Source organism: Sceloporus occidentalis, unplaced genomic scaffold, assembly GCF_023333645.1.
Source record: "Sceloporus occidentalis isolate IW3139 unplaced genomic scaffold, rSceOcc1.0.p SCAF_271, whole genome shotgun sequence".
Classification (NCBI taxonomy): domain Eukaryota; kingdom Metazoa; phylum Chordata; class Lepidosauria; order Squamata; family Phrynosomatidae; genus Sceloporus; species Sceloporus occidentalis.
The window spans coordinates 387,854-410,307 of NW_028317251.1; the positions used below are offsets into that span (position 1 = coordinate 387,854).

General features: G+C 49.3%; 3 protein-coding genes across 3 annotated transcripts in view; 2 read left to right on the forward strand and 1 right to left on the reverse strand.

Moving 5' to 3' along the window:
* Positions 1-1,001: 1,001 nt before the first annotated feature.
* LOC149275682 (mRNA turnover protein 4 homolog) lies at positions 1,002-3,185 on the reverse strand. The gene is made up of 8 exons (XM_089504458.1): positions 3,158-3,185; positions 2,907-2,965; positions 2,702-2,805; positions 2,542-2,623; positions 2,390-2,457; positions 1,941-2,092; positions 1,688-1,764; positions 1,002-1,181 (listed from the first exon to the last, which is right to left on the reverse strand). The coding sequence occupies exons 1-8, from the start codon at positions 3,183-3,185 to the stop codon at positions 1,002-1,004; spliced, it is 750 nt and encodes a 249-aa protein (XP_089360584.1).
* Positions 3,186-3,580: 395 nt separating this feature from the next.
* LOC149275683 (ER membrane protein complex subunit 1-like) lies at positions 3,581-10,432 on the forward strand. The gene is made up of 22 exons (XM_089504437.1): positions 3,581-3,681; positions 4,570-4,694; positions 4,984-5,049; positions 5,136-5,226; positions 5,318-5,446; positions 5,622-5,748; positions 5,833-5,982; positions 6,095-6,265; positions 6,389-6,460; positions 6,736-6,858; positions 6,941-7,037; positions 7,137-7,253; positions 7,603-7,802; positions 7,967-8,116; positions 8,247-8,416; positions 8,573-8,684; positions 8,793-8,930; positions 9,020-9,193; positions 9,273-9,483; positions 9,716-9,800; positions 10,045-10,174; positions 10,253-10,432. The coding sequence occupies exons 1-22, from the start codon at positions 3,596-3,598 to the stop codon at positions 10,430-10,432; spliced, it is 2,904 nt and encodes a 967-aa protein (XP_089360563.1). The 5' UTR covers positions 3,581-3,595.
* Positions 10,433-12,233: 1,801 nt separating this feature from the next.
* The window catches only part of LOC149275684 (E3 ubiquitin-protein ligase UBR4-like), a 36,267-nt gene continuing 26,046 nt past the window's right edge, over positions 12,234-22,454 (forward strand). Inside the window, 26 exon segments of the mRNA XM_089504481.1 lie at positions 12,234-12,274; positions 13,080-13,177; positions 13,700-13,803; positions 14,049-14,178; positions 15,789-15,928; positions 16,004-16,103; positions 16,191-16,332; positions 16,450-16,574; positions 16,817-16,941; positions 17,025-17,084; positions 17,482-17,669; positions 17,918-18,017; positions 18,106-18,243; positions 18,385-18,502; positions 18,631-18,818; positions 18,929-19,088; positions 19,168-19,253; positions 19,477-19,646; positions 19,740-20,022; positions 20,154-20,280; positions 20,467-20,546; positions 20,664-20,792; positions 20,993-21,175; positions 21,297-21,419; positions 21,719-22,061; positions 22,185-22,282. Coding sequence (XP_089360607.1) covers positions 12,234-12,274; positions 13,080-13,177; positions 13,700-13,803; positions 14,049-14,178; positions 15,789-15,928; positions 16,004-16,103; positions 16,191-16,332; positions 16,450-16,574; positions 16,817-16,941; positions 17,025-17,084; positions 17,482-17,669; positions 17,918-18,017; positions 18,106-18,243; positions 18,385-18,502; positions 18,631-18,818; positions 18,929-19,088; positions 19,168-19,253; positions 19,477-19,646; positions 19,740-20,022; positions 20,154-20,280; positions 20,467-20,546; positions 20,664-20,792; positions 20,993-21,175; positions 21,297-21,419; positions 21,719-22,061; positions 22,185-22,282 — 3,579 coding nt within the window.

A 22,454-nucleotide genomic window follows, 5' to 3' on the forward strand; every position in this document is an offset into this window, starting at 1 on the left:
TCTGCGCAAAGGCGCCTGTGCCTTGAAAATATTGTAAATCAAATCCAAATAAAGCATTTCCAAGTAAAGGGCTGTACTTACTTACAACGCTTATTGTTACTCAGTGCCGGTACACACCATCTTTGGCCTGTGGCGGAGATACATGCGCGACCAATAAAGCACCGGCATGCTTATAGCGTCGCACGAGTTTGAGACCGGACAATGTTTAAGGGCGGCTGTGGTGCGGGCCGTTATACTCTTCAATCCGAAAGGCAACTGCTGAACGGTACGAGTCTTAGGTTGGGGTGTTAGAGGGCAAAAGCACTGGAGCTCCGTGGATATACCTCGCCCGCTACGCCACGCGTTCCACATACCCATCTCCCTAAACATACCGTGCTTCTTGGAAAATATGCCCCGATCCCGCTCACACACGTTAACCCCGTATAGTTACGCACTAGCAAGCAAATTATTTTTGTTATTGGAGAAGCAGGGTCGGTTCGACCTCTCCTCTCTGAATTTATATATTAAAAACTATGAGACAGAAAAATCATTTCCACTCGTATTATAAATAAGAGACTCGTTTTAAATCATTTTTTTGTTTTATATACAGGCGTCGGTACAAATGTTTTCTGTTAAAACACAGTAACAGCTTGATGAGAACGGTCACTCGGGAAAGGATTTAATACACAGCTGGGTAATAGAAGGGACAGGGATAGATCCCCAAAATACTGGCGCCTCCGCCACGTGACGAGTCCACACCGATCCCACCTCCCACTAGTTTACTGGCTTTGTAACGGTGACAATGACCCCGCTCCTGGTACGAGACCATGTATAGGCAGAGGTCTCGTGGGCTTCTCACCTAGAACTTAGCGATAGGTAGAGGTTAATGCGGGGCTCGAAATGTTCTTAAATCCCAGCAGCCCTGTAATGTACTTAAAAAACTCAGATTGGCGCTGGGGCAGATCCGCCAGTGTACTCATTTACACAACCCCTTCGTGTCAGCAAAAGGTCCAAGAGTCCCTCTAATTATCTTCTTCATTTTTTCCTTCCTCCTCATCATCATCCTCCTCATTGTTATCATCCATGTCGTCTCCGCTCGATTCATCCTTTCCCTCAACGAATTTTTTGAATTCTCCGGTCTCTGCATCCCACATGGCTTTAATAGCAACTTTGAACTCCGCCATTTGATATCCAAAGAGTTTCTGGAAGAAGAGAAATGAAACCTTAGAATATTAGGACTGGGGGTCTCGTTCTATTGCCAGTCAACTAACTCATTCAAGTTGGCCTGAACTCTTCACGTGTCATCTTCAGCCCTTTCACTCCTTTTTGCAGCTGTGTGTTCTCTCTGTCTAAGAAAGATATAAAATCGGACGGCCGTCCAGTTCTGGATCTGACATCCATGAAGCAGTCTTCACCCCTTATCTAGATTGAGACTTACGATGGTCGAGTCGTGGGCATCAGAGGTAACCGTACACCACACAGACCCAAACAGCTGTCCTCCTCCAGTAGTTTTGGATAGAGGAGTGTAATAAATATAAGTCAATTATTAATCTCCAAGGACAGTCGCTTTATGCTTCTCTCTCTTGTCCGGACTATGGTATCGACCAAACATCTTGCGCTCGCCTTACATTAACTACGCCATGTGAGACTTTATTGACAAGCAACAGAAGCCCCACTGAACCTTCCAGCCATTTACATTACCGCTCACCAATAGCCGAGCCTGTTCTGGCGTCAATACATCTCCTTCCTTACACACTTCGTAATCCGACAGCAGCGTGACCACTCCTGAAACAGAAGGGGAGGCAAACGGCATGAATATTCAAATACATGCAGACCACGGCACCACCAGTAGCTAGTCTTCAGCCCATCGGCGTGGACGCTGGTCTGTGCAGCTCCAGTGGCATCCAATGGCGAGCCGTGGCATTGAGTGAGAATAGCGACATTGTGCTGCTGTCACTCACCTTTCTTTAGCGCGGTGGGAAGTCCCAACTGTCTTAATTGTGGTTCCATTGAATGTGGAAACTGTTCCAAAGGCCCAGCATCAAAAACCACACTATATGTGGCTTTGTTTCCTGCTCGGCAGAAGTCCACCTCCTTAAACTCATCGAACCACCTGTGACGTGAGAATAAAGGGGGTTAAAGCCAGGGCAGGGTACAAGATGTGGGATAAAAGCATCAAAAGGCGCGCGGCGGGCGACCGAGTCCCAGCCAAGCGCTGTCACATAACAAGCCTAAAGTGTGTACTTAAAGGGTAGAACGGCCAAGAGACGTATCTTCTGTGATGTGCCTCGATCCCAAAGCGGAGCAGTACATGATTAAGGGGTCCAAATACTTACTCTTGGTTATTGTATGTCTGTATTTCGCTTTCATACCTTTTAATAAACGGAGAATTTAAAATCCAAATACTTACTCTTGGACTTCTTTCTCGGTGCGGTTGGTGAAGAGGATCCCGACCTCACCCTTAAGACACTTGCTGAGCTGTGGGGACAGAAGAGAAGGAAGAGGTTAGAATCCGTGACGCCCCATCAACCATCTACGGCGGGACCAGCTGCCAAGCCTCACCTTGTGTAAGTTATCCTTATACTCATCGCAGGGCCCTTTCCCCAGCGCCACCGTCATCACTTTATTCTTCCCAAAGAATAATCTGGAAGACAAACACAGGGGCATCAGAGCTCGGCGCTGATAGACGCTGGAGCTGTATTTAAAGGGGCGCGGAACCCACCTGCTGTGTTTCCAGGCATTGCGCACGTCCTTTAACTTGTTATTTCTCATGTTCGCCACGGACAGCACGTAGAGGTACTTGTAGGTGTCCACGCATTTCCGCAGCTGGGGGGAGAAGATGCATCAGCGGGTAAAATAACGGTAGAGGGTAACTTGATGAGATAAACTCTGATGACAACTCGATGAGCTCTGCAGCCCAATCTTACCTCTTCTATCAGGGTCTGCTTCACCTGAAGACCTTTTTTGGTTGTTTTGGTTAAAGAAACTGGAAGAAAAGATGTAACATATTTAGTTATTTGCAGCTCGTGACCACATTACACCTAAAGGAGGGACCTCTGAGGTCTGGATGCTTTTGTGACTATTCTTCTAGGAATATTACGACCACTATAAAGAACCCCCTCGTAACTCATTATTCATTAACTGCCCCGCAGTACCGAGTACCCCGGGCACTACCCACCCTTCTTATCCCGCTTGGATTTGGGCATGTCTGCAGGTCTCCGGCTCTCTCACTGCCACAGTCCGAATCACGTTGCCCCAGATGCAGCATGCGGATGAGGACCTCAGAGCCGCGCGGTGCATCATGGGATCGATGAGCTGCCCTAATCACTGCCTGCTCGGTATTAGTAAACCCGGGCAGGGGGGGTTATTATGGGGGGGCCGCACCTCCTCAGCTCCTATAGTCCGCTCCGGTAATGTGTGAGCACGGTGTTGGTGCCCGTGGGCGAAGAATGCCCATTTTATCTGCTACTATTAGGCGTTCTGTATAGTGCTAGAGGGCGCTCTGTCCCCATCCCGTGCCTCTATGGTGTTGCAGACTTGTCTGGCCGGAGAGTGCCTCTATTGTTCTGCAGGCTGCTCTGGCCGGCTAGTGTCTCTATGGTCCGGTGGAGGTGTCATGGCGGCTCTTCGTGCTGTGTTGCTGGTGGTGTCCCTGGCACTGAGTACCGCTGTGTATGAGGACCAAGTGGGCAAGTTTGACTGGTTAGTATTGGACAGGAGGTGTCCTGTACCGGGGCCGGGGGTAACTGGGAGGCGGGGAGCTGCGGTTAGAACACGTATGCCGGTCGGTGGCAGGTAATGATGACATTGCCAGCTGATGACATCACGGCAGATGGTCATTGTGAATGTGCCGGGACTGGTAATAAGGAGCCCCTGAGGCTGGGAGGGTCTGAGCATCACCCACCTGGTGAGGGTCCCTATGGGGTGCCAATCAATGGGAATATGAATGAATTGGCCCCTTTAAATGACAGAGCAGGGATGGTGTCTGTGGGGCTTTTCACTCCAGTGGGTTCTTTATCCCGTGTGAGTCAGTCACTGGATCGTCTGAAGATCACCGTGTAACCCACACGCGCCGGATCACGCATGGTTTTCTCCATTCTGAAGGCCACTGATCTGCAGTCGCGACCAACCTGTGTAGGGGTTTGGAGTGTCTTGGAAGATCCCTGTATCTGGTGATCATGTTGTCTGGTTAGTTACGGTCGACAATGTCTTATTAAATGATACATAATACAGAAGGGCGCCAGCGATATATTCTGAAGGCCCTGTGTGCACGTTCCTCAGATCAGATGCCTGAAAACCTGGTTTTATACCTTGTGACATCACACACGCACCCCCAAACATCACATACTTTAATCTTATGGTCATGGCTATGTCAGTAATCCTTCAGGAGGCGCAGTCTGCACCGTTACTGACTGTAAAATGCTTTTTAGAAAGACTACGAAGGGGGATAAATTCACTACACGGTGCAGATCTGTAAAGCATCCACATGAACCGGGCGACTTACCCCTGTCACAGGGCAGCAACACGCACACGCACACGCATACATTCTTTACGTGCCAAAACTAATGTTTTTTTGTACTTGGCCTACAGGAGACAGCAGTACGTGGGTCGGCTAAAGTTTGCTGCACTAGAAAATGGACAAGGAGCAAAAAAGTTGATAGCGGCAACAGAGAAGAACATCATCGTAGCTCTGAATTCCAGGACGGGAGATATCTGTGAGTATAATATGTTTATTAGGAGCTTTTTAGCTTAAAATAGCAATACCATCCTCTCCATCAGCCCTTACCATGGTTCCTATTATAGATACAGGATCCTTCTTATGCATCTATACAGATAAAATAAAAGCAAAATGAAGTTATTTCTCCATAGATCGTAGAATGGGGCTAGTGGTCTTTCCCATTAACGTGAAACATGTTGCTTAAATGTTATTTATTGCCAGGCTGCTCTGTCATGGTGGGTTCCGCGTGTCTTTCTTTATGTTGTATCATTAAATCTCTCCTCTAGTGTGGCGTCATGTTGATAAAGACACAGCGGAGGGCTCTGTGGACGCGCTGCTACTGTTTGGTCAAGGTGGGTGCTTGTCACTATTGTTCCTTGACATAATAATGCTTACTGCTATATGCTGACTTGTCTCTCTTGCCATGTTTTCTCTTTAGATGCCATCACCGTTTCAGGAGGTCGCTTGTTGCGTTCCTGGGAGACCAACATTGGAGCTCTGAACTGGGAGGCTACTTTGGAGCCTGGCAGGTTAGGGACAGTAATGTTCTTCATAAAATCCTCCCCACACCCAATTCTTTTTATTTTTCTTTAAATCTATGATGATAACCGGTCTCCTCAGTTTGCAGATGGTGAGTTTTGCTGGTTCCCAGGAGACGTCTCGCTATGTGGCTGTGCTGAAGAATTCTTACCTGTCTCTTCACTATCTCTCCAATGGGCACCAAAAATGGTCTGAACCTCTCCCAGACAGGTAAGATACCCGTAAACCAGCGGCATAAGTACAAAAATATTACCAAGACTTGGTGTCAGAGCTTGCACTCAGATCGTGGGATTTGTCTGAGATTTGTTTTTGTATATTATGCTTGAATTAAACCTAAAACAAAACCAATCGTCGGTTAAATTAATGCTTTCTTTTTTTTCACAAGTGACACCGTGCAATATCAGCTTGTGCACTCCACCAATAAAGGCTCGGTCCATGTGATCGGCGTCACTCCTCGCCATCATTTAACTGTCGTGACGTTCAGTGTGGAGGATGGATCCATCAGCCGCCAGGTCAGCAGGACAGGGGTTAGCGTTACCCGAGACCGAACAGGCTCCGGTTTGTGCGGAAAATTAATAGTTTTTTCTTTGGATTAGGTCCAGGTCTCCACACCGTGGCTTCGCACACTCCAAGGATCCTGCGGGGTGGTCGGGGAAGCTGTGCTGGTTTGTGCCGATCCAGAAAGCACTTTGCTCCACACTCTTTCCCTCCAGTCCGGCGAGGAGACGGTTCAGCATTCCTTGCAGGTTGGTTTTTACGTTCCATCCTCTGCGTCTTGGCTCTGCTCTGTGTTACGCAATAAAATGAATGATACGTTGATTATTGCTGTCTGTACCTGAAACGCTTGTCTCTTTGAAGTCGCTCGGCGTTGAGTTGATGGAAGATGTCACGCACCTGAAGGTCATTACTGCTCCTCGAGGTCCTGGCGTGTCAGCGATGTCACAGTTCTTCATTCAGCTGTCATCCAGACGCTACTTGTTAATGCAGTTCCGTGACGGGGTATTTAGTCCGCTGCGTGACTTCCCTCAGGTACGGATCACTAAGGCACGGGGCTGCAGCCTCGCTCTGTTCAGTGAAGCTGCTGAAAAAAATCCTAAACTGTAGGAGAATGTGTAACGTACTGCGAGTAATCTCCATTCTCTCGCCTCGCAGGTTACGCTGGTGACTTTTGCTACCACGGCAGATAAGACTGTAGCTGCCGTCATGCAGTGCAAGAGTGAAACGGTGAGTGCTCTGCTCATTCAGGACTTCTTGTCGTTGGACACTTCAGCCCACGCTGTATTTGTCTGCTCTGTGTGCTAAATGTGCCTCTTAATATTTCAGAAGCAGAAATCCGTCCCAGAGGCCGAGAACCCAGCATCCCTGACCTGCGCCCAGGTATTTAACCGAATCCGTGTCGAGAAATATGTTGCTGTAGATTCTCAAAAGCGGCAGCACAAATGGTGCTTTACAAGCTTGCCGTGCCACTGAGGGAAGTGCTTTCCTTTGTATTGATGCAGGAGCCGTGGTATTGCCCGGAGCAGACCTTCAGTATCAGCCTGTACCTGGCCGACAGTGGACGCCGACTTCTGGAGACCACCACGACTTTCACTTTGGAGCAAAGCTGTGTGCGACCCGATGGCGTAAGTGTGATCAGCAGGCCTCCTCCTGCGTTTGCATGCATGTTTTGTATTGCATGTTATTAATTGGGTTATTTGTTTGTAGTTGTACCTGCAGCTCTTCCTGAAGAAAGATGACTCTGTGGGTTACCGAGCCCTGGTTCAGACTGAAGATAACCAGCTTCTCTTCCTCCAGCAGCCAGGTCAATACCAACCCGGGCAATCTCACAATGGCTCACGTTTCCTCTCCTCTCTCTTGTTCTTATTTGTTTCTTTAAACTGTTTTTTTTTGGTTTTTTTAGGCAAAGTTCTCTGGCTTCGTGAGGAGTCTCTAGCAGATGTGGTTACTATGGAAATGGTAGATTTACCTTTAACTGGTGCTCAGGCAGAACTGGAAGGAGAGTTTGGGAAGAAAGCAGGTAGGAGGACTTTATGGGGGCTCATGGAGGTCTGTGGGTAGGTGTGTAAGACCCCTGTGAATTGCTAATTACTGGCTGACCTGCTTACTTACACTTCTGTTTTTCTCCTGTTTTTTTTCTGCTGCCTGGACCCAGCTATACAAGGTAACACAGAGCTGCATGCGCTGTATCTACTGCACCTGACATTAATCTGACTCCCCCTGCAGGGTCTTCTAACACTCGGAAAGATATCCTAGGCGTATTTCTTTTTTGTCATGTTTCTTACTCCAAGCAGATTTGCATGCGAACCGGTGTGTCTTTCCTCTTCGTTCTTTGGTTCCATCCGCTTATGGTGACTTTTTTGTTTTAGATGGACTTTTTGGAATGATGTTGAAGCGCCTGTCATCTCAGTTCATATTGCTGCAGTCCTGGAGCGCACACCTGTGGAAGATGTTCTGTGACGCCCGCAAGCCTCGCAGTCAAATCCGCAGCGAGATCAACATTGATACGTTGGCCAGAGATGACTTCAACCTGCAGAAGATGATGGTCATGGTCACTGCTTCTGGAAAGGTGAGTGACCGCGTCTGCTCATGGACCAAAAAGTCTTTTGTGGGAGACCGGGAGCGATTAACGGGGAAGGATGGCTGGAAGAAAGCTGCGTTTCAGAGTGTTGGTCCATAGTTGACCGTGAAGGATCAGCTTTGTATTTAGCTCGCGTTTTCCTTTGTCTGTAGCTCTTTGGGATCGAGAGCAGCTCTGGCAGCATCTTGTGGAAATTTTACCTGCAAGGCGTTCAGCCGGGGGCATCCTTCAAACTGCTTGTTCAGAGGACGACGGCCCATTTCCCTCATCCTCCACAGTGCACCCTCCTCGTAAAGGACAAGGTCAGTGTAACTCCGTTCTCTGTAAGGAATAATGTGCCTAATGCTGTCCGGCTTCATAACGTTAAAGAGGCTCAAGCCGTGTCTTCCCTCCATTGCCTCTACATACTGAGTGTTTAATGTTCTTTCTCAGGAGACCGGGTTGAGTACCCTTCACGTTTTTAACCCTATATTTGGGAAACTGAGCCAGCTGACCCCTCCGCCTCTGCTGCGTCCCATACTTCAGTCCCTTCTTCTACCGGTCATGGACCATGATTATGCCAAGGTGCTGCTGCTGCTTGATGATCATCACAAGGTAAAGTTGTGTTACGGAGGGTTCGACGAAAGGTTATTTCTTAAAATCAATCATTCCGGGTCTCATTACTCATGGATTGATCCAGAAGGGCATTTTGTCCTTCATCTTCTTCTGGTCTTGTAACTGCAGGGTCGGGCCATATTTTATCTTTTTCAGGTCATCAGTTTCCCAGCTACAAAGTACGTCTTGCAGCAGCTACAAGAGCTCTCCTCCACCATCTTCTTCTATTTGGTAGATGCCGAGAAGGGCAAATTAACCGGCCTGCGCCTACACAAGGTACCCAGTGAAGAGGGGGTTCGTTTCCACATTGGGTTGTTCTATATCTATCTATCTATATAATAATTTCGTATTCCACACTTGACTGACTGTAATGTCTCCTGTCAGGATCTTTCCACAGAAGAAGTCTGGGAACTCGTCCTACCACCTGATCTTCAGAAGATCACTGTTGTAAAGGGGAAGCGATCCAATGAACATGTTCACTCTCAGGGCCGTGTGATGGGCGACCGCAGTGTCCTCTACAAGGTAATGGAAGGCCAAACATCATCGTTACGAGTAGTGTTGGATATAAAGCATTTATTTTTCCGTAAACGCGTTTGCTTTTTCCTTACCAGTATCTGAATCCTAACCTACTGGTGCTGGTGACAGAGAGCACAGACACGCACCCCGAGAGGTGCTTCATTGGAATCTATCTCATTGATAGCATAACTGGACGGATCATCCATTCCTCTGTACAGAGACGAGCGCGTGGACCGGTTCAGATTGTGCACTCCGAGAACTGGGTGGTGGTAAGACCTGGCGGCCCTCGTTGTCCTCCTCTCCTTCTGTTCTCCTCTTTCGGTTTCCTTGAACGTCTTTTCTCCGCAGTACCAGTACTGGAACAGCAAGTCTCGCAGGAACGAGCTTACGGTCTTGGAGCTTTTTGAAGGAACAGAGCAGTATAACAGCACTAACTTCAGCTCCTTGGACAGGCCGCATCTCCCTCACGTGTTGCAGCAGTCCTACATATTCCCTTCCGCCATCCGCGCGCTCCAGGCCACCATCACAGAGCGAGGAATCACCAGCCGCCATATACTCAGTGAGTGTAAAAGCACAGGAGCTTCGTTTATATCTCAGCAAATAAATGTTCCTCCTCCTTTTGGACTGAAGGAGTCCCGGTAGGGTGAGAGGATAGTATTGTAATCCAAATTCCGCACTGCAACCTCTTCTAGCACGGATAGCGTGAGAATGTATTTCATTTCCTTTTATAAATGCTATAGTATGACAGTTGTTACTGTATCACGATACCCATGTTACTGTCGTTCCTGCAGTTGGACTTCCATCTGGTGCCGTCCTCTCCCTCCCAAAAGCACTGCTGGATCCCCGCCGTCCAGAGATTCCAAACGAACATACCAGGTGAGGTCAATAACATTTTCAGGAGACTCGGTAATTGGTGCAGATAATGCGTGTCTGCGTCACAAGTGCTTGTATCACGCGGGTTTGTGTGCGGAGATCCCGCGCCGTTGGGGTGGCACGAGAATCATCCATGGTCACGCTCTGATCTCTTTTGACACTGGCTGGTTGTTCCTGTGCTCCGTGTGCATTCTGTCTTTCGTTGACTGTATCCCAAGTTGCATCCTTAATTTCTGTGACTTTGCAGGGAGGAGAATTTGATCCCTTACACACCTGATATCCAGATACACGCTGAGCGCTTTATAAACTACAACCAGACGGTCTCCCGGATCCGTGGGATTTACACGGCCCCCTCCGGCTTGGAGTCCACATGTCTGGTACGTGGGGGTCTCGTTGGCTTTGCCTTGTTCTGTGTCCATGCATACGATTTTAACCTGGTTTCCTTTCCTCTGTAGGTTGTAGCCTATGGACTAGACGTTTATCAGACCAGAGTTTATCCTTCCAAGCAGTTTGACGTGCTGAAGGATGATTACGACTACATTTTGATCAGTAGTGTGCTCATCGGCTTGGTTTTTGCGACGATGATCTCTAAGAGACTAGCTCAGGTTAAGCTGCTGAACCGCGCATGGAGATAAAGGGGGGTTTCCCAAATTGGAGAATGGGTTCCGCATCAAAATGCTAAGTTATTATTTATGACAACAGAAAGGAAGATAAGCTGTCCTTAAGCAAACCGCCGAACGGAACCGAATCTGTTAATGTTCTTATCCCTTCCGTCGTTATCTGTTGTGCACTGAATCTCCATAATCTGCAAGCAAAATTATCTTTTTTTTTGGACCCACACACCTCGATTAATTTGTTGAACCCCTTAAGTTCCAGAGGGGTGTTAGCACCACATAGCGTTAGGATAGCTGATCTAAAAGTTTAACTCTGCATTAAAAAGCGGGACTCCCATTAACGTGTGAATTGGCCGAAATGATTTGTTAATCTTTAGCATATTTAGTGCTGCAACCAATTAGAACAATTTTACAAACGTGTCCTCGTGCTTTGATTTTGTAAATGTTATGGAATCTGCTGAAATCCCTAATTTATTACGCCTGTCATTTTTTGTTAAAAACAAGCCAAACTGAACTGGATCGTTTTGGTTAAATACCACCCTGTATCACAAGTACGCTTTACCCCGACAGTGCGGGCCATCCAACCAAATAACTCTCAAGGCGTTCACTTTTCGTTAATATTGTCAAAGGTAGGCAAAAAAAAGTGTTGGTTTGAACCAACCCTTATTAGATATCAATTCTTCGGAAACGTCCTAAATGAATGATCCTTGTTGCCTGTAACTCCAAATACGACACAGAATTCTGTGGGGCGATTAGCGCTCTCGACTTCTTAAATAAGGCGCTTTGTGTCGTAGGGGTATTTTTGGGGGCACGTTATTAAATCATGATGTTATGCAATACAAAGTGTACCCGTAACACAGTCCCACGTGCTTATTGTTGGTGTGTAACGGTGAGATCCCGGAGATATTTGCACTCATCTTAATGTGCCGGGGAGAGGATGGTGCGCTAAGTCGCTGCCAGCTACTGTAACAAATAAATGTACCTTCCGGAGGCTGTAACTGAAACCCGTCTGTTCCGTGTGAGCCGAGGAAGTATCAGGCGCTTTTCAAACTACTGATTTTTAACCTGATTTGAATGAAAACAACAAATTTCCAAGAAATAAAATCTATAAAACACAACAATTTGTGAACGTGGATTCTTTTGAAAAGGCTTGCGTTGGGTATTACCTGGATTATTAGTATGTGAACGAGGGGCTGGCATGTGCAGAAATTACGTGACTTGGAAGAGGATGATGGCCTCTGCTCTATTAAGAAAAAGGATGGCGGCGTTTCCTGATTGAAAGAGAAACCTCGGATCCTCATGCAGGTGAGAGTCTTGATTGATATCCTTTGGGAAACGATTGGTATAAATGAATTTCACCGTAGCGGTCATTATGGAGTAAAAATAATGTCTCCAACGGTGTTAAAAGATGCGGCAAGCATGGGGGTGTTGGATGGGGACTGCCCAAAGAATAATGGGGAAGCTGTCATGTGTGGCACCATAGAAACCAGAAATGTGATGTTGCTCTAATAGAAATAATTTAAATTCTAACTACTGAAAAACAAATTAGCGTATGGTGGACACAGTCTAAAACTAATAAAACAGAGACCGTGGCCTCCAGCTGAATAATGGTACCCACACCAATATGGTGCCCTCGCCTCTACCACTCCCAATATGGCGCCGGGCGCAGCCGCAGTGACGTGTATAGTTGGTTCTGCTAAAGGAGGCTCTCACTTCCGGTGTGTTAGTCACTAGCAAGATGGCGTCTAGCGGCGGCTCTACGGAGCCCGGCTGGGAAGTAGCCGTGAGGCCGCTGCTGTCCGCCTCCTACTCGGCGTTTGATATGAAGGAGCTGCCGCAGCTCGTAGGCTCCGTCATAGAGAGGTGAGCGCTCCGGGGAGCTGGCAGGGGCCCCTGGGAGCTGACAGGGAAGGAGAGCTGTGTCACTGCGGCCTGACAGCCGACACTGGCATCCCTGGCTTCGGGCTCCTGACCCCGCTGTCTCCGGGACCTTGGTGGTGACACAGGGGCCCCAGTGTTGGTGTCCCAGGGCCACCGTGATCTGTCCATGCGGTTTCTCCCTTAACGTCACCCTTTACTGTGCGTTACATCAGGGCTGCTGTCATATGTTGGTGTGGCCCCTGCATTAATATCACAGGGCCACCCCTGTCTGTCCTCCCTGCAATAGCTTCACGGGGCCACCAACACCTATCACTGCGGTCCGTGCATTAATGTCACAGGGCCGCTGTCACTTGTCCTGGAGGTCCCTCAGTGCCTCGGAGCGCCTGCATCTATCACTGTGGCCATTTTCTTCGTGTCATGGGGGCCACCAACCTCGCAGGCATCGCGTTAGTTTAGCCGGAGTCTGTAACAAGTAATGTAAGAGCTGCTGTCGGGTGGTCTCGGTTTTGGTCTCCAGTCCGGTAAATGACCCCCCCCCTCTTATATTAAAGATACATTTTCACCAATAAACTCGCCGTGCGGTTCGGTGAAACAGTCTCGTGCGCCGAACGGCTTCGCTCTCTTGTGACTTCCGGTGAGGTCTCGCCCCAGTGACAGGAGACGCGGAGGCCGGAGACCCCCGGCTTAGCGTGAGGCATGTGGCGTGTCCTCGGGTGTTGTGGCGTGTCCTCGGGGGGGGTCTCCTTTTGCTTCTGATAATTAATGGCTTCCGCTGTCTCTCTTTCAGCGAGTCTGAGATTTTGCACCACGACAAGCAGTACGAACCCTTCTACTCCTCGTTTGTTGCTCTGGCCACGCACTACATCACCACCGTCTGCAGCCAGAGTAAGTGCCTCGGATCCTCGGCTTTTACCCGTATGCAATAAAAATGCCCCGACCTTCTGGGGTAAACCGGTTTGTGTGTGTGGGGGGGGGTGTTGGTCACAAAGGATTTATTGAGCGAGAAAGAAATGTAAATAACATATAAAGGGATGATTTCACGAATACGTGACGGGAGAGAAAGGCGTAAGCGCGTGTTCTCCATGTGAGCAGGGAAAGCATCGAGTGGAACGTTCTGACGTTAAAGCCGTCGGTTCCACACGATGCGGCAGGCCAGCCACGTTGCAATTCCACTGCTGCCCCTTCACATTAATCTGCTCTTTCCCTCTGAACACCATGTATGCGACTTCTTGTGTACGCCGGCGTGCGGTTACATGCAGAATGCCGTAAGCTGAGCCTGGCGCGGGGTATTTAGACGGGTGACTGGTGCCCCCTGGCTGGTTCAGGAGACTTCTCGTTGTAAGGTGATGCGTTTACAGTGAATGCCTTTTAAGATCCCATCTCACAGAACCCGTTTTCTCCTCTCAGTTCCCAGGAATCAGCTGCAATCAGTCGCGGCCGCCTGCAAAGTCCTGCTGGAGTTTTGTCTCCTGCGGCTGGAAAGTCCGGACGAGGCGTGCGCCGTGTCCCAGGTGAGGTCCTGGCTCTCTCTCAGCAGACGATGATAGTCCCTATGCTTAGGAGCTGACATTTTATCCAGAACTAGATGCTGCGTGCTAAAGCTGCGTTAATCTTTGGAGTACATGGAAATTTCGCTATTTAATGACTGCCCGTCTTGGGTTTCTTTCGTTGGTTTCCGCTGTGGGATTGATGCAAAGAGCTGCTGCAGACCCTCCAAGATTAACCTGTTCATTGCACGCGTCTTCTCTGTTTCCAGAAGCACCTAATCCTTCTGATTAAAGGGCTGTGCACCGGCAGCAGCCGACTGGACCGGACTGAGATAATTACCTTTACGGCAATGATGAAGTCGTCTAAACTGCCACAGACAGTACAGACCCTCTCTGACGGTAAGAGGGGTGCAGGTGTCGGTCTTTTGTGCAGCAGAATGGGTGGGTTTGATGGCGTGTAACATGATGAGTGTGAGAAGCTCCGATTGTGTGAAAGGAAGGGGAAGCATGAGGCGACCTGCCTGTGTGTGATAGAAACGAGGGAGAGCCAGAGGGGGCACGGAACGTGTGATGGAAACGAGGGCGAGCGAGAGGGGGCACGGAGCGTGTGTGATAGAAACAAGGGCGAGCGAGAGGGGCACGGAGCGTGTGATGGAAACGAGGGAGAGCGAGAGGGGCATGGAGCGTGTGTGATGGAAACGAGGGAGAGCGAGAGGGGGCACGGAGCGTGTGATGGAAACGAGGGAGAGCCAGAGGGGGCACGGAGCGTGTGATGGAAACGAGGGAGAGCCAGAGGGGGCACGGAGCGTGTGATGGAAACGAGGGAGAGCGAGAGGGGGCACGGAGCGTGTGTGATGGAAACGAGGGAGAGCGAGAGGGGGCACGGAGCGTGTGATGGAAAGGAGGGAGAGCCAGAGGGGGCACGGAGCGTGTGATGGAAACGAGGGAGAGCGAGAGGGGGCACGGAGCGTGTGATGGAAACGAGGGAGAGCGAGAGGGGGCACGGAGCGTGTGTGATGGAAACGAGGGAGAGCGAGAGGGGGCACGGAGCGTGTGATGGAAAGGAGGGAGAGCCAGAGGGGGCACGGAGCGTGTGATGGAAACGAGGGAGAGCGAGAGGGGGCACGGAGCGTGTGATGGAAACGAGGGAGTGCGAGAGGGGGCACGGAGCGTGTGATGGAAACGAGGGAGAGCGAGAGGGGGCACGGAGCGTGTGTGATGGAAACGAGGGAGAGCGAGAGGGGGCACGGAGCGTGTGATGGAAACGAGGGAGAGCGAGAGGGGGCACGGAGCGTGTGATGGAAACGAGGGAGAGCGAGAGGGGGCACGGAGCGTGTGATGGAAACGAGGGAGTGCGAGAGGGGGCACGGAGCGTGTGATGGAAACGAGGGAGAGCGAGAGGGGGCACGGAGCGTGTGTGATGGAAACGAGGGAGAGCGAGAGGGGGCACGGAGCGTGTGATGGAAACGAGGGAGAGCCAGAGGGGGCACGGAGCGTGTGATGGAAACGAGGGAGAGCCAGAGGGGGCACGGAGCGTGTGTGATGGAAACGAGGGAGAGCGAGAGGGGGCACGGAGCGTGTGATGGAAAGGAGGGAGAGCCAGAGGGGGCACGGAGCGTGTGATGGAAAGGAGGGAGAGCCAGAGGGGGCACGGAGCGTGTGATGGAAACGAGGGAGAGCCAGAGGGGGCACGGAGCGTGTGATGGAAACGAGGGAGAGCCAGAGGGGGCACGGAGCGTGTGTGATGGAAACGAGGGAGAGCCAGAGGGGGCACGGAGCGTGTGTGATGGAAATGAGGGAGAGCGAGAGGGGGCACGGAGCGTGTGTGATGGAAACGAGGGCGAGCGAGAGGGGCACTGAGCGTCTGTGATGGAAACGAGGGCAAGCGAGAGGGGCGCTGACCGCATGAAGTAAGGAATGGAGCATATGGCCGAGAGATGTGAATCATCGGTAAGGAAGGAAGGTGGACCTATGTGTTTGTATTAAAGGTTTCCCATTTTTTATCTTAGTGGAGGATCAGAAAGAGATTGGGATCTTGCTAAGTCCTGAGTTGCGCCAGAAAGAGGTGCAGATGAATTTCCTTAATCAGCTGATGTCTGTTTTTAACCCCAAGAGTGGCACTTTGCCCCCCACTGCATCGCATACACAGGTTAGTAAAGGTTAACGTTGGCTTTGGTCCTGCCGAGCTTCGCTGAGCTCCTTCACTAACGGAATCTTTCATCAGACGGAGAGCGAAGCGGATGATGCTACGTCGGATCAGGCGTCCGCTGCCAAGACCAAGAACGTATTTGTAGCCCAGAATGTTTCCACCCTCCAAGAATTGGGTAAGAGGCAGAAGCTGTAGAAGCACAGCATAGGAATTGTATTTCTGCCCCTTCTTCTTGAATTGATGTATTTGTTCTGTTTTGTAGGTGGATCAGAAAAGCTCCTCAGAGTCTGTTTAAACCTCCCCTACTTCCTACGATACATAAACCGGTTTCAAGACGCTGTTTCAGCCAATTCTTTCTTCATAATGCCGGCTACGGTGGGGGATGCGACAGCCGTGCGCAATGGGTGAGTGACTGTAGAAGAGACGTGGGGACATTGCGTTAAGGGTCTAGGGTAACGCTGACCCCTTCCCGTAAAGGATTTCTGTGCGTGATCTGTATAATAACCCCTTTCATTCTGTAGGTTCCATTCTCTTGTGATTGATGTGACTATGGCTCTGGACACCCTGTCCCTGCCTGTGATGGAACCGCTGACGCCTCCTCGTCTGAAGGATGTGACGCTCCTGGCCCTTAGCTGTTTGTACGCAGGTAACCCGCTACCAACAGACTGGCGGATCTGTACTGTCTGCCATATGAATTCAGCAGAATAGCCTGCGTGTCGCCTGTAGGTTTTACTAACTCATAGAGTTGGGGTTTATTCCTTTTAGGTGGTTTGGTTCTTTCTGGAGCTGGACTAGACATTTTCTGTTAAACATTTATAGTATTTTGGAACATGAATGGATTGCATAGGAAGTGTTCAGCCACTCCATATCTCTTGTTCTCTGTTGTAGGTGTGAGCGTGGCCACGTGCATGGCTATCCTCCATGTGGGCAGCCCCCAACAGGTCCGGACGGGGTCCACAAGTTGCAAAGAGGAGGATTACGAGAATGATGCAGCCACCATTGTACAGAAATGTGTAAGTGGGGGTTCTGGTCCCACGTTTGTCAGTGCTCTTGATCTTGAATGAGTTTGTCACGTCCTTATCTTCCTTTCTTCTAGCTGGAGATCTATGAAATGATCGGGCAGGCGATTAACAGCTCCAGGCGAGCCGGAGGAGAGGTGAGGATCCCTCTGCGTGTTTAGCTTGGTGTCGACCCACCTGGCGACTTTTAGATAAAGATGGCCGCTGGCGAAGCCTGGCTGCGTTTACTTCTCACTTTGTTTAAAGGAAATCTGTATAATCCTGGAAAAAAACATGTTTGGAAATTTCTGCCAGTTTTGGTAGTTCTGACGTCAAAAAGAAAAATATTTTTGACTACTGCAGAGGTTTATCAGTGTGAGGAGATAGAACAAGTTTACCAAGGAAACAAATACAATTTCAAAGAGCAGTGTGTAACAATGGGTTAACGAATAGCATTTGTTCAGTTATTACATGTAAATATATGAATGTTAGTCTCGCATAGTACGTCGGAGCTTTATTAAATGTTTCACTTCAATCTCATTTTCCCCCCTCCAGCACTACCAGAACTTCCAGCTCCTGGGAGCCTGGTGCTTGGTGAACAGTCTCTACCTGATTCTGAACCTCAGCCCCACTGCGCTGGCGGATAAGGGGAAGGAGAAAGACCCCCTGGCCGCTCTGCGAGTCCGTGACGTCACCCGGGCCAAGGATGCTGTTGGCTCCCCTAAGCTGGGTCCGATTAAAGGGTAGGTGCTTTTAATTAATGCCGTACGTGGTTCACCCCTCGATGGGCCGATAGCCGATTTCTATGAATGCATTTAACATTTTGTTGGAAGGCATTCAATTTTAGAAGAGAAGAGACATCTAAAAGCTTTACATTTCTTTCTTCGCTGACTAAAGGTTTTTCCGTGAGAACGGAGCTGTTTTTGGTCCCATTGTGTTTCTCTGAGCATGTGATGTGTCTGTTAATTTAGCGTGTTTATTTTCTCTACAGACACCAGGGTTTTGGGGTTCTGTCCGTGGTTCTGGCAAACCATGCTATTAAGCTACTGACATCCTTATTCCAAGACCTGCAGGTTGAAACTCTCCACAAGGTAAGTAAATGCTGATTTCTGTATTTATTTTTTTTTAAGCATGTTCTTCCGGTGTACTAGCTTTTTATTTTTCCTCCTCCTGCAGCAGGCCTGGGACTCAGACGGACCCCTCGCAGAGCTGAGTATCACGGCTCAGAGCACATCTATTCAGAGAATCCAGCGACTCACAGACTCCATCCCGTTGACTAATCTGCTGTTCATCGTTTTATCGACATCATACCGCAAGGTGACCCGCGCCATTCCTGTTATATTGCATCCCAGATAGAAAAATAGCTCTGGGTTTGACCTGCAATTTAAAATGGACTGGGGACTTTTGCATAGATATTATATTAAAACTGTTTACGCTGTGCATAAATGTTTTTTTCAGGCTTGCATCTTGCAGCGTCAGAGAAAGGGATCCATGAGCAGTGATGCCAGCGCCTCCACAGACTCAAACACTTACTATGAAGATGATTTTAGCAGTACAGAGGAAGACAGCAGTCAAGGTAACTTAAAATCTGCCACTATAGCACCAAGGGAACTGGAGTTCATAAAGGTAGATGGGCCAGATGTTGGCCTGGGTGCTTATAGACCGACCGACTAACTGTTTATTGCCTCTTGGTCCTTCCTGCAGATGATGATAGTGAACCAATCCTCGGGCAGTGGTTTGAAGAAACCATTTCTCCCAGTAAAGAGAAGTCTGTTCCTCCACCGCCACCACCCCCACCGCCTCTGGAGAGCTCCCCGAGGCCAAAGAGCCCCAGCAAGCAGAACAACGGGGAAAACGGCAACATCTTGGCCAGTCGCAAGGACCCTGAACTGGTACGTAAAGCCCTCAAGCCATCTTACTGAGATGCTGTCCTGAACTAGTTTAGAGAACCCTGACTTCTTGACGAACGGAAATGTAACTGTTGGTATTACTCTGTGTCCAGTTCCTTAGTCTGGCTTCCAGTACGCTGAATTTTATCACCGGCTGCATGCTGAACTCTCGCAGTAACTTTATCCGGAACTACTTGAGCGTGTCTTTAACCGAGCAGCACATGGCCACGCTGGCCAGCATCATAAAGGACGTGGATAAGGATGGCCTGAAAGGTGAGTGGTCACGAGGCAGGTTCATAAATGGCCAATGGTTTTTCCATAACCTCTTCTGACCGTAACATTTCTGCTTCAGGTTCCTCGGATGAAGACTTCGCGGTCGCTCTCTATCAGTTTAACCACTGCCTGGTGACGTCTGACCTCCAGTCTCCTATGATGCAGGTTTGGCTCGCCTCAGGTTCTGCTATTGATCATTCTGCTGCTTCTCCATCTGGGGACCTGATATGTAAATACATGACATGCAGCAGCGCGTTAATGTATGTCTAGTTACGCTCCGTGCAGTGTCAAAAGGAACATGACGTTTCGGCCCCGCGGATCCCGCTAATATTATCTAATATCTAAACCATTGGCTTGAGTTTCACCATTTTCTCGCTTTGTGTTCCAGAGCGCTCTTCTTCAGCAGCTGGGAGTGGCTCCAATGAGCGAGGGTCCGTGGCCCCTGTACCTTCACCCTCAGTCTCTGTCTGTTCTCTCGCGCCTGTTACTTCTCTGGCAGCACAAGGCAAGCTCCCAGGGAGAGCCGGACGTGCCTGAATGTCTACGAGTCTGGGAGAGGTACGAACCTGTTTGTGTTGAAAGGCCCGTGCTATAAAAACACTTTGTTTTATGCGCTATGTCTGATCTCTCTTTTCTTATTCTACTCGTCAGGTTTGTGGCGACACTAAAACAGAATGCATTGCAGGGAATGCTCCCCGGTGACACAGAAGATGTGAATGTGGATCACCTTCAGCTCCTTCTGCTGATTTTCCACAATCTGTCGGAACGAGGGCGTCACTCGGTCCTGTTACTGTGCGTTCAGACACTGCAGGAGCTGGCCGCCAACCTAGAGAGTCAGCTCTCCGCCGTGCCGCTGCTACTGGCAAGACTGCTGCTAGTGTTCGACTATCTACTGCATCAGTACTCCAAGCCTCCTCTCTATCTCTTCGAGCAGGTAAGTATTGGCCGTTCGTCAGAGAGTCGCATGAAGGCCTCCCGAAAAGTTGAGCGGGCGTTGGTGGAGGGAAGGACTTGGGATTTTAACGTTTTTAAGCCAGTGATGGGTGACGTCTCTTGTTTCTGTAGGTGCAATATAATCTTCTTACTCCTCCACTGGGCTCTGGAGCGTCAATGGATGGGACCGGTCGTACCTCCGCTTCATACTACGGGTTTAAAGAGGTGGAAGAAAACTGGACAAAGCACTGCTCGAGTGGTGAGATCTACTGAACGGTTCTTAGTGCTCATTTCGTATTTGATGACCCTCAATCTTCTTTGCTGATTTGATCTGCGCTATAAAATAAGAGTGGTCTTCCAGCCCGGGGACGGGATCCTGTGTTAATGCAGCATTTGTGGAGAGATTTGTTGTTGCTTGCTTTTAATCATAAAACGTTTGTTTCAGATGCTCCTCCACCTCCTCGATTTTACAGCGTTCTCTCTCAGGAGGCCTCTGAAGATGATCTTCACCGGCTGGACAGCGCAGTAAGGCTTCTCTTCCCTCTCCTCCTGTGCATTGTTGTTGCTTATTGGCTAGAAGCTGAAGAATATCTTTAAACCAGCGAAATCATCTTTTTTTTTTTTTTTTTTTACCCCCTGCAGGTGTGCGAAGACCTGTTCTCCCGATCCTTGAAATACGATGACTTGTATTCAGCACTCATTTCCTTACTGGCTGCGGGATCTCAGTTCGATACTCTTCGGAGAACTGAAAGCAAGAATGTAACCCCTTTGGTATGAGATATGAGCAGGTCGCCTGGGATTTGGGTGTTTTTGGGGTAGTAGCGTGGTATCGGTGATGGATCAATGACATTAATTTGAGGTGTTACATATATTTGTACACAGTTTTTGAAATGGCATATATGAGGGGTATGTTCAGTAAACCTGATTTCCCCAGCAATAATAAATGAAACCTTTCCCCCCAACCATCTCAGGAGGCCTGTGCCCTGCAGTATCACTTCCTTATACTGTGGAGGATTCTGGGAATATTGCCTCCTTCCAAGAGCTACATGAAGCAGCTGTCTGCAAACGGGTCATCCTCCAGCGAATGCGAAATCCTGCACACCCTGCGCTGGGCTTCTCGCCTGCGGGTCCCGTCGTACCAGCAGTGGATCACGGTACGCAACGTCTTCTGAATGTATCCTGAAGCTAAGCAAGGCGTGACTGACGTTGGGTATATTCTTCTGGTAATACAACGGGACATTTTGGCAACTCACATTATTGTGTTTACCCTCCCAGGATCACCTAGTGAAACAAGGAATGAAACCGGAGCAAGCCGCGTCTCTAACGGAGCAAACGTCGACCAAATGCAACTCTTTGAAGTATGATGTGGAAGTGGCAGAGGAGTACATCGCCAAACAGGTGAGCGTGGCAGGGACACGCTGGCCAAACTGCCTCTGCGTTCTGATATATATATATATATATATATATAATATATATATATATATACGCTTTGACCGCCTAGAAATGCGGGTAATCATACAATCAGACCACGTAATCGTTGGCCTTCAAGCCTATATTTTTAGTGTGAAGTGCACACTGGTATTCTGCATGGAAGATGGAAGGCACTGCATTCTCTGATGGTCATTGTTCTTCCGTATGGAAAGGTCTGCTTTATGTGCTGGCCGTGAGTTTTGGTGATACATTCTGCTCTCTTTCAGATCTCCACTTACTGCAGCACCAGCGGGTACACGTTTGAGCAGCTCCGCCAGGGGCCCAGCTTGCAGTGCATTTACACGCTCGATGCAATGATTTGCAAGGTGCAGGTGTCTCTGGATGAGCACTTTTCCAAGTTGTCGACAGAGACTGACCCACACGCGTCCTCCCAAGTGGCCAAGAACCTTCTACCCGCTGCTTTGCAGCTTCTGGACCTGTATGCCACCTTGACACGCTGCTACCTACTTCAGAGCCTCCCACAGGAGAATGGGCACGATGAGAAGAAGCTGCAAGGCTATGCGGCCGTGTTGGCGATCGGCTCTGCCCGCTGCAAGGCAAACACACTGGGTAAGAGGAAGGGGGTATTGGCTAATTTCATAACGGGGCATATGACTTTCCGAATGGGTGCCCTATAGAAAATGTCTGGAACCTGCCGCCTTCTGCTGCTCTTACCTGAGTCCTCTCCCGTAGGCCCGGTTTTGGTACAGAACCTCCCTACGGCTTTGCAGACCTTGTGCGAGTCTTGGAACAACATTCACACCAATGAGTTCCCCAGCATCGGATCGTGGGTGAGTTTAAGACACGCTGGGTGAATAAAATGCAGGATTCTTGTTTTTGGCTTTCAGATTTTTTTTGTTGGAGGTAAACAAATAAAATGCCCTCTGAAGTCTCGTTCTTATGACCCCCTGGAATAAATGGTGGGGCAGGGTGGCCATATCCCCGTACGTAGTGCCTAAGAAT